Source organism: Olea europaea, unplaced genomic scaffold (assembly GCF_002742605.1).
Source record: "Olea europaea var. sylvestris unplaced genomic scaffold, O_europaea_v1 scaffold1229, whole genome shotgun sequence".
Classification (NCBI taxonomy): domain Eukaryota; kingdom Viridiplantae; phylum Streptophyta; class Magnoliopsida; order Lamiales; family Oleaceae; genus Olea; species Olea europaea.
This window is the reverse complement of record NW_019229720.1, coordinates 141,665-156,603: the sequence shown is the minus strand read 5'-3', so window position 1 is coordinate 156,603 and position 14,939 is coordinate 141,665. Positions and strand designations below refer to the sequence as shown.

Genomic DNA, 14,939 nt, shown 5'->3' with positions numbered 1-14,939 from the left:
ACCTTTGTCTAGGTTTCATGAGAGAACCCCAAAATCTGAAGGGACTAAGATTAACGGTTTCTTCAAGATTACATTAAGTTATATTTTCAAAAGTTATGTATTCTGTGATTTAGTTATTTGGAGTTACATGTTTCTCTGCTTACATACTTTGTACATTTGTGTGAATAATATCTCTACATTAACATTTTGTGTGTCTACATCAGTTGATAAATTCTATTCTGCACTGTGTACTTCAAACTTTGTATTATATTTCAAACTGTCAAAATTTCACTGTTTTTCAAAGTTTAAATATGGGACATACAAAAGTTGATATTGAAATTTGGAATAACAAAGGAGATTTTAGTATCTGGAGTCAAAAAATGAAGGTTCTTTTAATTCACATAAATGTGTCAAAGCCCTTGATGAATCTTGGGGTTAAGAGGTTGCTAATAGTAAAAGCCATGAACAAGGTGAAGCCCTCGTTTGGACCCTATTATTTTACATTATAATTTTTCTTTCTCTTATTTTTAACCACACAATTTTTAATAAAATAATATTACCTATAAACCAAAAACCTTTTCTTATTTTTCAATCACACATTTTCTAAAAAATACTTTTCCAAAAATTATAATACCAAATCATAGGAGCCAAACAGAAGCGAAATTGCATGGAGCACGATTTTCTTGCATTTATTTGATGGTTTTATTAGAGAAACAGGGAAGACTAAGATTGCTACAGAAATTTGGACTAAGCTTGAATCCCTTTATAAAACTAAGATCTTTCCCAATAAATGTTATTTGGGGTAACAATTTTTCAATTTCAAGTTTGATCTAAATTGTGATCTTGAAACAAATCTTGACAAATTTAATAAACTCTTTCAAGATCTCCTCAACAGTGGTGAGACTCTTTCTGATGTTATTGTTTCTTTAAGAAATAAATAACTTGAAAAGTGAATAAAAAACCTCTATTATTGGAGTTGATTACAATGTTAAAGGAAATAATTCCTTTAAGAAAAACAATAACAATGTCTTAAATAAAAATTTTAGAAAACAAAAAGAATATTTTGAAAATTCTTACAAGAGCAAATTCTAATTCAATAAGAATAATAATAAGATTAAAGGAAATAAATGTTAGTTTTATGGAAAACATCAAGAGAATTAATAAATAGAAAAATATTAATAAAGTTGAAGGTGGAGCTATCATAGCTTATGAAGAAGCTGTAGCCTCTTGGATAACTCTATATGACTTTTCATATGACACTATGTAAGGAATACTTACAGATTTTTTGGAAATTAATGGAGGACAAGATATATATATATATACACAAAATTAAAGGAATTGGTAAGATTGTCTTAAAAATAGAAAATGAGAATGTACTTACCTTGAATAAGATTTGATATATTCCTAACTTAAAGAGAAATTTAATCTCTTTCAGTACACTTGATGATGAAGGTTTTGACACAATCATAAATAAAGGCATTTTGACACTTCAAAAGAATTTTGTAAAAATTATTCATATTGAAAAATCAAATGGGATCTATGCTTTAAAAGCTTTACCCTTACTAAATTAATCTATTGCTGCTGCAATTTCTTAATCTGACAAATATGAAATTTGGCACAAAAGACTTGGACATATTAAAGATAAGAATTTACGTACTCTTAAGAAACAAGGCCTTTTAGGAAAATGAAATGATTGAAAGAGTATCTTTTTGTTAAGGAAAATTAGCACAAAAGGTCTATACCTTTCATTTTTTAACATTTTCACTCCTATCTTTCACCTTTTATTGCGCAAAAGGTCATTTTCATCCATTTTTCAATAAAATTATAATTTTACTCTACTATTCAAATAAAAGAAAAGAAAAGAAAAGAAAAAAATAAAAATAAATAACTAATTGCAATTATAGTCCTAAACTTTTCAAAACATTATAGATATGTCATAAATTCTCGACTACCATCGCTTTCATAGCCCCATCAAGCCGCCAGCTATAGATCCACATATCACCACCTTTCGGTCACAACACTCACTGGACTCCACCACCACTAGCCTCGCCTTACTCTACCCAATGTTCTTCTCCACAGTATTAATTATCAGTCTGTCCGAAACAATCACATTTATAGCCCAAAATACAAAACTGTCGTATACAATCCTTCACGGCAACCCCACTTTCGGCACCACCCACGATTGCGCACCACCATCGATGTTTACTCTCGCCTCGATGAACCTATACATGGCCTCACATCAATCAAAATTGCCTCAAATCATTTTGTTGTAATTCTAGAATAGTCGACAATGGCGATGTCCATTTTGCCAAACTCTTCTTTCTCAATTCATGCATCCTATAACACTAAATCTCTAAATTGGCATCAATCGAACCATCAACAAATCCAAACGACAATAAATATGAATCTAATTGAACAAATTATCCTCTCAAATATTTCAATTTTTGGTCCAAAACTCTCTATGTGCACGATGCACGAGGAGAGTTGTCTGACCAAAATTGGTAGGTTCCAAGTACTCCAATCTTTCAAATTCGTGTGCAGAAAGACGGTGGGGAGAGTGAGGCGAAATTGGTGGTGGTAGAATCCGGTGCGCATGGTGGTCGAAAAATGGTGTTATGTAGATCTATAGGTGGGAATTTATGATTTCTTTGTAATTTTTTAAAAACTTAAGGTCTATGATTGCAGTTGGTAATTCATTTTTTTTTTTTTTTGCTTTATTTGAATAGGGGGTAAAATTATCATTTTATTGAAAAATGGATGAAAATAACTTTTTGCACAATAAAAGGTAAAAGGTAGGGTGAAAATGTCAAGAAATGAAAGGTAGGAACATTATGCATAATAACATTGAAAGGTAGAAACTTTTTGTGCTAATTACCGTATTGTTAACAATGTATATATGGAAAGCAGAAGAATTTGACTTTTGCTACTGGTACCCATAAATCAAAATTTGTTCTTGATTACTTACATGTTGATCTGTGGGAACTAGCTACTATAAGTTTAATCTGGTTTCAAATATTACCTTCTTAGTATTGATGATTTTTCAAAAAAAAAGTTGGGTCATTCTTTTGAAAAATAAATCTGATGCCTTTTAAAATTTTACAACATGGAAAACTCTTATTGAAAATTAAGTAAACAAGAATGTTAAAGTTTTTAGAACTGATAATGGCTTTGAATTTTCCAATGAAGAGTTTTACAATTTCTGTAAAAAAAAAAAAATAATGGGGTCATTAGACATTGGACTGTCACCTATATTCCACAACAGAATGGACTAGCAAAAAAGGATGAATAGGACTTTGTTAGAAAAGGTGAGATATATGTTGATAAGCTTAGGTCTTCCAAAAGTATTTTGAGGAGAAGTTGTAAAAACTGCCTCATATCTAATAAATAAGTGTCCCGCAAAATCATTGAATTATGATACACCTAATTATGTTTGAAGTCGTTATCCTATTGATTATTCCAAACTAAAGGTCTTTGATTATGTTGCATATGCACACCAAAATGAAGGAAAACTTGAGCCCAAATCTATTAAAGATATTTTCTTAGGATATGATGAAGATGTCAAAGGTTATAAAATCCGGTTGAAAGATCAAGGAGGCTATAGAGTCATAATAAGTAGGAATGTTATCTTTAATGAGATGGACATCCCTTGCACTAAAGAAAAAAGAATTGTTACCTTTGAAATTGATCAAAATAGATCTTTTATACAATCTGAACTTTTTTTCGCTGATTTAAATCCTAGAAATGATGATCAGATTGAGGTGGAGCCTATCTAGGAACAGGATACTATTACTGAACATGAACCTGCCATTGAACTTGAATCTGATCTGCCTGTAAATCCCTCAAAAGATTACCATCTAATCAGGGATAGAGTGAGAAGTGGAATAAGATCACCATCAAGATACAATGAACCTAATTTTGTTACTGCACTTGGTGCTCAGAATTTTTTTAGACAATTAGCCTAACTCTTATAAAAAGGCCATTAGATCTGGCTTGCAGCCATGGAAGATGAAATGCTTTCACTAGTTTAGAAGAAGACTTGAGTCTTAGTCAATAAACCAAAAGGGTAAAGGGTTATTGATTGTAAATGGGTTTATAAAATAAAAGAAGGTGATTCAAAAGATGAAAATGTAAGGTTAAAGGCCAGATTAGTTACTAGGGTTTCTCTAAAGAGAAAGAATTGATACAATGAATTTTTCTTCCTCGAAGTTAAATAACTTGTATAAGAATATTACTTTCTCTTGTTTCGCAATTTGATTTTGAATTGGAACAATTAGATGTGAAAATTGCCTTCTATTCTTATTATCTATTGTTAAATGTTGATGATATGTTATTTGTTGGGTGTGATGTAATTGAAATGAATTACATTAAGCAAAGTTAAAACAAGAATTTGAAATGAAAGATTTAGAATCTGTAAAAAGGATTATAGTAATAGAAATTAGAAAAAATAGAACTAATAATAGTCAATTTCTTACACAATAATCATAAATTTCAAAAATACTATGCAGATTTTCTATGGACAAAACTAAAGAAGTAACTTTACCTCTTGACAATCACTTTAAGTTTTTTATAAAACAATGTCCTAAAACTAAAATAGTAAAGATTAGGATGGAAAAAGTTCCTTATGCAAATGCTGTAGACTCAATTATGTGTATAATGGTCTATATCAAAGCTAGCCTTGCCTTTGCTGTAAGTGTTTTAAGTCGATACATAACTAATCCTGGCGAGTGTCAATGGAAAGCCTTGAAATGGTTGTTAAAATACTTAAAAGGAATATCTAACTTAGGGCTGGTGTTCAATAAAGGTAAGATTGGAATTAAACTAAAAGGTTTTGTTAATTCAGACTTTGCTAGTAATTGTGATAAAAGAAAGTCTACATCCACATGCATATGTTTTACTTTAAATGATACTTGCATAAGTTGGAAATCTCAGTTACAAAGGATTGTAGCTCTACCATTAATAGAGACTAAATATATTGTAGCCGCAGATACTGTGAAGGAAGGTATATGTCTGCAAAACTTGTTGGATGAAATTGGTTTTTCTGGTAATAATGTTGTTATATATTCTGATTGTCAATTTGCTGCACATTTTAATAGAAATTCTATTTTTAATGATAGAACTAAATACATAGATGTTAAATTTTATTTCATAAGAGATATTATAGAAAAGAAGATCATGAAAATTAAAAAGGTTTCAACTGAGTGTAATCTAATAGATATGAGAACAAAAATACTTCTTTTACATAAATTTAGGGATTGTTTAAATCTCTTAAATGTTATTACTAACTAACTTTTCTGCAGGTACATGGAATGAATGATATCAAATGAGGAGTTAACCTCTAATCCACAATGAAACCCAAAGATGTCAAGCAATCTAGAGATTGATAAACATTATGCTTAACACTTTGGGCGCAATGATGGAAACCAATACTTGAGACCAATGATGGAATGTGAATCGGCTGCTTCCCATTTGAGCATTCTCGCATTTTACTAAAGTGTGACTCTGGTATATTAATTTGAAAGGCCGAGATGATGCCACTTGGAGTTGGTGTAGTCGTTGGATGTATTCTGACCCTTTGTAGTTTATGTCTTGACTCCTCATTTGCTCATATACGTAAGATGGTTCTATGGTTTTCCTCTCATTTGTTTTCTCTCTGAAAGAACTTCCGATTTTTCGTTTATAACCTTTGGTTTCTAGATATTCTTGGTGAAGTCTAGTGTAGATTACTTTGTAGAAAGGGTCATTCTGTTCTTGGTTGAGCGTTAACCTTTGGTTACTTGGTGTAATCTGTTGAGGATATTTTTTAGAGAAAAATTGGGCCCAAGGGCTAGGTCCGTTGAATCTTAAGTTGTGATTATTGTACTGATTTTGCCGGTTTCTAGTTGATTAAAGAGAGAATCACTTTGATGGATACTCAACGTAGTGATTAGTCCTTTTTGGGGGAACATTTGGGTTTTTGAGTGAAAAATTCTTGGTGTTTTTTTAATTTTCTATCATTAATTTGGTTTTTCTGAAACTGTTAATACAGACAGAATCATTTTGAAGAAAATTAAACAAGTGAATTATTTTTTCCCCTTTCTCAAAAAAATTGAACAAAATTAAAAAAGAATATATAAATGAAAGAAAATTTTACTTATTTCCAGTAAGGTTTTACAATTTGTAGATGACAAGGAAACATGGCAATAATGCACGAGAATCAAATACTATGAACTCGCCATTCTCTCCACTCATCGAGTCATACTCAACTCTGCCTTCAAGCAACGAGTCAAACTTCAATTGCTTGCATACCCGACCCGCTATAACCCGGCAAACCAACATGGCCTTCCCCCCCCTGCCACCACCTGCACTTTCGTGTGCGCTACCGGTCTCGGAAAATGTACATATAGCACTCTTTTGCTCTCCATGAAATGCACACGCGCCGCCGCTTCCACCGTCATAAGCTCCTGTTGTAGTGCTTGAGCCTCGCAGGCAGTGGAACCTCATCACCTCATTTCCATCGGCCACGCACCGTGCGTGGTCTTCAGGGCTGCCGTTCACGGAGGCGGAACTACGTGACCTCGCCCTACATTTCACTACCTCCCTGTATTCTTCAAACCGGGTCACGGTCCTGGCCAAATTCTGGACCTTGAACACCATTTCGATCCGACCCGGAAAATTTTTGGGTCCCCAGCTTGTATGAAAGATTATCTCCACCACATTACGTGAAGGGTGGCCTTCCTGGAGCTCAGTGATTGCCGGAAAGTATAAATCCGTGGCACGTAACAGCCAGCCGGAATTGGAGATGATACCGTGGGATGTTTTGTTGATGAACTGTTTTGTACCGGCGTCGGATTTTCTAGCAACGGGTCCTTTCGACGGCGGAGTTTGTGGTTGTTTTGGCTGCTTTGGTTTTTTGTGTTTGGTGATTTCATTTTCAACTCTGTCTCTGAGATTTTGAACGCTGTTTCTGCAGTTGACGGAGTTTAATAACACGAGGTGGTGATATTGGTGGTTTTTAGGGTTTGAGTGGTGGTCATAATCCTTTTGGTGGCGGCGGCGGCGGTGGTGGTGGACGTCATCTGCGGCTCTTGACTTGCATTGTAGTGCCTTCATCCATCCATACGCCATTTCCCGAGGCTATGAAAGATCCTTCAAGCTTTCAGGGCCTTTCTTCCTTTCCCTCATTCATGAAAACTTTCAAAATGCCAGGGTTGAGACCTGAAACATGTTTCTAAATTGAAACTCAGAAAAAAAAGGGCTGAGGAAAGAGTTTCAGATAGTGGAAAATTATGGTGCAGAAAAGAAGACATGAAGCAGTATTAATTGATAAGAGAACAATGGGCTGGGGTGCGGGTAGGGTGAGGGTATCAGATTACGTAAATCAGTGTTAGTGACTGCAGGGGTGGCGTGGGGTGGGGGTAGGGTGAGGGTATGAGATTACGAATATGTCCTTCTGAGTAAACAATGGGCTTTCCTGTCTTTAATATGGGAAAGAAACCAATCCTAATAAAATTCATTCCATGTTTTGTAAGGATTTAACTCTACGTACTTGTTTGTTACGGATTAAAAGTCAATTAAAATAATTTTTTTGACCGTTATTTCACTATTTTAATCGTCATTTTTGAATTCTTCTCTCACAGATAGGATCCACTTTACCTCTAATGGTAAAAAAATTAATTATCAAAATTCCTATCAAACGGCTCTATATTTTAATCTAAATCAAAGGATTTCACTGCTTTTTAATCACATATTTCATCAATTTTATTAAAATTTACTAAAAATCTAATTTTAATTCCCACAAAATACGGGTTAAATGATATTCAAACAATTGGATTGGGTGTGTTTATGATGTTTTTGACAATGATCATGATTTAATTGATTAGTAATCCCATATGATTTTGTTATCGTTTAGCTAATAATGAAGTTATAGATCAATTTTAAAGGCACCATATAGGTTCGGAGCTCATGCAAAAAGCCTCGCTTCGCGTCTAGACACTTTTTTTTCCCCCAATTCCTAAATGGTTGATTTTTTCCCTTCATTCTTTCGTCTTTCATAGATGTGCTTTATTAGTTTTTTTTTTTTCAAAAAAATCTTTTATTTGAATTTAGCTTATTATTATTTATAAAAAAATAATAATTTTCATTTGACTTTAATTTCATGTTTTAAAAAGATTTTATCTGTACAAAAGTTAAAAATGATTTTATCTAAATAGTTATATAAGATTTAAGTTTTGGTGTTATCCATATTATGTAATTATGATCTTGAGACTCATTCTTATTACAAACTCCAAAAGCACGTATGGAACTTCAATAAATCTATTAGGTAGGATTTATCTAGTTCAAAATTGAATCTATGAAAAATATTTTAATATTTGCATTTCGAAAACTTGGAAATTGTATAATTGACTAATGGTAGGAGTTATTAAGTAAACATTGTATTTTATAATTTTAGATGTTTAATATGTATTATTTTAATTATTAAATGATTTTTAAAATGATTAAAAATTTAAAATAATCTTATAAATAAGAAAATGCTTTTTTTACGCCTAAACCTTGTCTAGGTTCGCTTAAGTTTGTAATGCTTGAAGTTTCGATTCCATACTTAGCCACGCTTTACACTTGTTATAACACTTAATAGACTTATAATTTTTAAACTAGATGTTTTGATTGATATAGAAATTTAATTTGTGTGATCCATACGTGTCAAAATAAAATTTAGTGCTTGTTGGGGATAAGGTAAGAAGCTACTAAAAATTTGAGTTCAAAGTCAATAATTAATTTAAATTACGTATGTCATCAGGTGTATAATCTTTATTAACTTGTCATAGTCTGCTAAAATTTTTATTGAAGAACCCCTTAATGACATTAGTGATCTCTAGAATGTATCACCATAATATGATTTGTTTTGGACTAGTATGCTATGCAACGTTTAAAAGGTGGCCTCAATCCCTACAAGCAAGACTTAATAAGACATTTCATTTAATATTTATTTTAATTCACTTTTAGAAAAGTTAAAAAAAAAATTAGAAAACAATAAAATAATAATAGTAAAAAAGCACACATTTTAGTGCCTAGACCTATACTAGGTGATCAAAATAAGTTGGTAATCTTTTTGATGCCTTATATGCCAAGCTTTTTTCCCAAAATACCTTATGGCTCATGTCTCATGCCTGAGAGAGCGGTGCAACCGCCCTATCGATGTATACCACCTCGGCAGGTGGCTCACCACACACCCTCGAGGTGTGTGGGCCATCCATTGAGGTGGCGCCTCGAAATTTGACGGGCGCACCATCCACTAGCCCTCACGTCTAGACCTTGTCTTTCAAAAAAGTAATATGTGGTGCAATTAAACTGGACAAAGGTGATTTTGGTTAAAATATAGACTTGATTTTATTATTAGCCATGTCCAATCTTATTAGAGTAGCATCAAACATGTTAATATTATTTTCCCTTAACTTGAAAGACACAATTTTGCATTACAAATCAAACAAGTGTTGTGTTCGGGAGTACGAGTTGGATAATATTAAATAGTATTAAAGAAATTGTTTCGTGCGGGTAGTCGCTAACAATTAAAAAGGGATCAGACGATTGTGTAAGGGACAAACCTCTTGAGACAAAGTCCTAAAAAGGGGTGTTTTATTGGCAATTACTTTACAATTGGAACTTAAACAGAAATGCCTCCAAGGGGCGCAAGCACACGAGTATTGAGAAGAAATGTCTTAAGTCTAAACTAAGAAATTGAAATTACATATTATCTGTTTGAAAGTGTTTGATTCGGGGGTCCTTTGCTCTATATTTTTTCTCCCTTTTATATTCCCTTGATGCTCTCTTTGTGATTAATCACTTAGAAACTGCTCAATTACTTTATAACTGCCCACTTTCTTCATGGTGACCAACTTATCGTGGAACTGCCGTCTCTAATTGCTGCCATTACTCTTTGTCATTCAACCGTCCTCAACTGAACATCCTTGAATCGTGGAATGTGATAAGATTACCCAATAATTGCTTCGATAATTGCACTTTTGGATAACTATAACATCTCATGTTTGCTAAGATCCTGGACGATTCGAAGGTTTGGGTGAGAACATAGTCATAACTCTGGGCGACTGCAAGGCACTTCATTTGCTCAGATCCTGGGCGTCTTGTAAGTTTGGGCGATGGTGTTACCCCGTTCGTGAGCTTCCACTGCATTCATTAATAACCCTATTTGGGCCTTTATCCTGAATCGCCTAGTTGGACTTCATTCTTTGGGCTATTTGAATTGGGCTGCACTTTTTGCATGTCAACAATTACCCCCCAATAGGGCAGAATTAATACCAATTATTAATTTTTGCTATATTCACTTTGTGTTTCCCAGCAACATTTGAAATTCTCAAGAATTTCAATCATTATTTTCTTCCATAGCCTGAAAAGGTGTGAGCAAACCCTTATAACCCCCAAATACACGTCATTTCATCGCACTACTAAATCACACCTCATTGCTTTGCGCTTCTCTCTCGCAATATTATTGTTCATCTTCTTGCTTCTCTGCTACGTTTCTCGATCAAACTTCAACAAAGCTTTATTTCGTTCCTAATGGCTGCTTCACAATCCCAATCTAGTGACTCTTTCAGTTTCAAAGGCTTCCAGAAACTCCTCACTCGGCCATATATAACTCCGAACTTCCTCACACCAGCCAATGCCGAACTCAATGAGTTTTATCTAGGTCTTCATTCAACAACGCCGAGGTCGTCGAACAAGTGGCGGTGGGCCAGCTGTTCCCTTGTACCCAAGGCCCCCCGTTTTTAAACTCTTTGCCGCTGAGGCCGCTTCGCGAAAGAGGTATTCGCACTTAGCTTAAATCTGATATTATTTTCCATAGATGGCATGTTCGCCTTGTAGACCATGGTCCTACCAAGGCAATTTTTGATAGTGCTAGAATTTCTGATTTGTTAGAAATCTCTCTTCAACCCCCTATTTTTGATTCAGCGCTTTTCTCTATTGCATTAAGTTTTTGGTCCTCTGAGTATAATACTTTTGTTTTCCCTCTTTGTCCCATGTCCATTACTTTAAGGGATGTTGGGGCCTTAGTAAATTTGCCGCCTTTGGGCGATAACATTTTTCCTGGTATTTTGATTTCTGGTGTCGCCCCAAAATTTGACAGAAAACTCACCGAGTCCTATTCAAGCCTGCAAAGCTGTTATAATCACTCAAGCGCTGAGCCTTCCCATGCTGAGCGTGTGGCCTTTATTCAGATTTGACTTTGTAAATATGTTCTGTGTGTGCCAAGCATGAAGCCTTCTATGAGCTATTTATCTATAGCGCACGAATTGGTGCGTGGTAGGCCTCTGAATTTGTGTTCTTTCTTTTTGGTTGCCCTCTATAGAGACACGCTTCTCTCCAATTCCAATTGAAGAATGGTGCGTCTCCCGCTGGCAGTGGGCCTCTTTGGTTCACTCAAATGTGGTTGAGAGCCTATTTTCCCTCACTTGATGCTCTATCCTTTTCCCTTCCTTTCGCTAGCTGCTATGGGCTAGCTATTGGCCCACTGAGCCCTGTAAATATGTCTAGAAGGGACATTTTTCATTCTTTTATACTTTGAATTCAATTCCTTCTTTCTTTCCTTTTCTTCTCTTTTTAACTCCAGATTATGTGCAACCCCCATCCACTCTGGACAGCGCGAACACCTCTCTGCTTGTTTGGGTTCAGTTTTTGATCGGGAGGGAGTTGTTCCATCATATTTTGACTGGAACCAATGCTAAAGCTGGGGTTGAAATATATGCTCCCCAATTTTTTGCTCGTCAACTTAGTTTTGGCCAAACTTGGCCTGTTCCCCCTTGTTATTCTAGAAATTTGATAGATCGCTTCCACACCATTAATAAGGCAGAGGCAGAAGTTATAAATGCTTGCAATATTCTTTTGACGAGTAATTTTTCATTAGCCCCCTTCAATCCTTGCCGTGCCATCCATCCTCTTTTTGAACAACTCTGGCCATCAGTGTAGCGCAAATTGTTTGCAACTGATGCCAATCACGTTTTCCATTCACTAGATCAGCCAGACATTTCTTCTACTTCTCCTATTTTGGTCACCCCTGTGTCCATTAGGAGTCCCTTCTCTTCCGTTCGTGCTAAACAGTCTGTTCGTCCATCTACTTCTCTTTCTGCCAAGCCTGCTGCAGCTAAGAGTGTCCCAAGCCGCAAACGGCCAGCCTCAGCATCTCCCATTTTGAAAGATGATGATGATGATGATGATGATGACACTCCTCTCATTGTCAGGAGAAAGGTAATTAAATTAGTTTACTCACAAGCATACCTTTCTATACTTGAAACTTTTCTATGTGCTGATGGCTTGTTCGGATTTCTCAGAAAAGCTCAGCCTCTCCTTTGAAGGCTTTGGTGTTGGTAGCTCCTGCTCCATTACCTTCTGCTGAGGCTGCTTCATCCAAACCAGCTGATGAAGGGACTACGCTTAAAGAAACACCTTCAGTCCCAGAATCTTCATCACAACCAATGGATGAGCCACCTTCTTCTCAGGGCGTCAACCCCCCAAATGTTGAACCAGAAGGTAATACATTTTTTGATGTTTTACCTTTGTTTGTGCTATTGGTTTTTGATTTGTTGCCTTTTGAGTTTTGCAGATGCTCCCATGGGTTTGCGTGTCATGGCAAAGTCTTCTCGCTCAGACAAGGGGATGTCTTCACAAGTGGTGGAGCCACAGGTGGTAGATTCAGCTGGGGATATGCCACCTCTCAAGATTGCTGATGAGGTAATCTCTGCTTCACTTTTACTTCCACTTTGTTCATTGTAGTGAAAACCTTCAATGTTGGCAACTTTCTTTGCAGGATGCTGATAAGATTGTGCGTTCCATCCAGGACTTGTTCACTTCTTGGGGGCAAGTCAAGACATGTCGCCCTGCTTCAACCAGTCATCCTTCTGCTTCTTCAGAGGAAGATATGAAGCTCCTCAAGCAGTCGATATTTAAGTACGTGTCCTTTATGGATATGGATATCGGTCAGGCTAGTGCTGCCAAACATAAGGATAAGCTTGAGCACTTGAATGCAAAATTGGAGCAAGCACTGACACTTTCGTCGCTCAATTTTTCTGCTAATTTTAAAGCGACGTTGAAAGTTGTCCATTTCGAGGTTCTCTCCTTGTTGGCCAAAAATGTTGAACTGAAGGCCAAAAGTACTCAATATCTTCGCGCTGTATCTGAAAGAGAATCTTTGCTTCTGGAGATCAACAAAGCTGAGGACGAATTGAAAGAAATCTCTTCTGAAGTCGTGATTGAAGATTCTTTGATGACCAATTTGGCTGCACAGATGAGGGAGTTTCAAGTAAAGATGGATGATTGCAAGGAGAGAATGGCTGCCAAAAAATGCAATGCCTCCCAAGGAATTAAGCGAACCAAGTCTTTGGTCGAGCAGTACAAGAAACTGGAAGTTGATGATGATTTTGTGGTTGAGTTGAATGTCACTTCTTCTTAGCAGAGCGAGAATTGGGGGAGACTTAGGGAAATGATTCGTTCAGTCTGGGGCGATTTGTAATTAAGACATATAATGCCTTAACTTTTCCTTTTGTAATTTCATATTAATTTTCCCCTTGTAACCTCGTACTGAATTCTGAACATACCAGTAACCATTATCATTAATGAACGATTAACTTGTCTTCTTGTGTATTTATTGACGTTGTCTTTAATCGTCAACCCCCCAAACATTTAACTGCTTTATGCTAAGATTCACGCACATTTTCTCTTGATATTTCTGTCTCATTCACTAAAATTTCGGGCTATTTGATTCTAGTTACTAGGCACGAATGTGGCTGTTCATATTCTGTCTCTTCACCTTATATTCCACACTAATCATTTTCACTTCCATTTCTTCTTCAAAACCAATTTGCTGCCATTGTTTGGCATTTTGACAATCGATCCAAAACCTTCGTCTTCCATGGAAATGGATCATTTAATCCGTCCATTTTGCCATCTTTCTTGATGTCACCTTTGGTATGGGAGATATAGGAAATATTCTTTGGCTAGCAAAGTTCTTCCCATCGTCTCCATGTTCCTTAAAAGGAGTTCAATAATGGAAGACAATTTTTGAGGACGCCTGCAAGCCACCTTGCTTGCTGAGAGTGCTTCTCAGCCTCCTTACCCGTCATTGCAGCGATGCATTTAGGAAGGCGATGTGAGGGCGCTTCAACTTCCTTTCTGCTTGCTGAGAGTGCTTCTCGGCCTCTCTGCTTGCCTTTGCAGCAGTGCGATCAGGATGGCGATCAAGGCCAGCACACCCTCTTACTCGGCGATCGATCGGAAGATTAGTTTGCTCTTAATTGTAGTTTATAGAGCATTTAGTATTTTGTATTTTGCAGCTTTGTAATGAACGTTTGATAATAAAGGAATCTATTTGAATGTATTTTCGCTCTGGCCCTTTTTAATCTACGATCGTTCAACGCGATTTGATTACGCTTTTATTTGTTCACTTTCCCATAAGGAAGGAACATATATTTTTTAAATATTTGCCATTAAGAACCTCATGTGCTTGGTGCCGTCTAAATTTTCCAAATGATAGGCTCCATTAGACAACACATTATTTACTTTATATGGTCCTTCTCAATTGGGTGACCACTTGCCATACTTTGGATCTTTGCTATCCAAAGGGAGTATTGTTTTCCATACCAATTCGCCCAGGCTGAACGACTTGGCTATAACTTTTTTATTATAAAATTTAGCCATTCTTTGTTTTTGAACTTGCAATCTATCTAGAACGTCCAACTCCAATAAATTTTGAACTAGTGATTCGGTATACTCATCACCACTTAACTTATGTTGCAAATACACTCTGATCGATTGCACGTTGATTTCTATAGGTAAAACGGCCCCTTGTCCATAAGTTGGAAAGGAGTAATTTTTGTACTTGACCGAGGCGACGTCCTATAAGCCCATAAGGCCTTGTTTAGACATTCGTGCCAATTTTTGGCATTTTCATCTATCATTTTTTTATGATATTTTTT

The 14,939-nt window shown here is 35.8% G+C and overlaps 1 protein-coding gene across 1 annotated transcript; it reads right to left on the bottom strand.

Annotated features, from left to right (window-relative positions):
* Window positions 1-6,089: 6,089 nt before the first annotated feature.
* LOC111374276 lies at window positions 6,090-7,314 on the bottom strand. The gene has a single exon (XM_022996932.1). The coding sequence runs from the start codon at window positions 7,081-7,083 to the stop codon at window positions 6,127-6,129; it is 957 nt and encodes a 318-aa protein (XP_022852700.1). The 5' UTR covers window positions 7,084-7,314; the 3' UTR covers window positions 6,090-6,126.
* Between the last annotated feature and the right edge of the window lie 7,625 nt (window positions 7,315-14,939).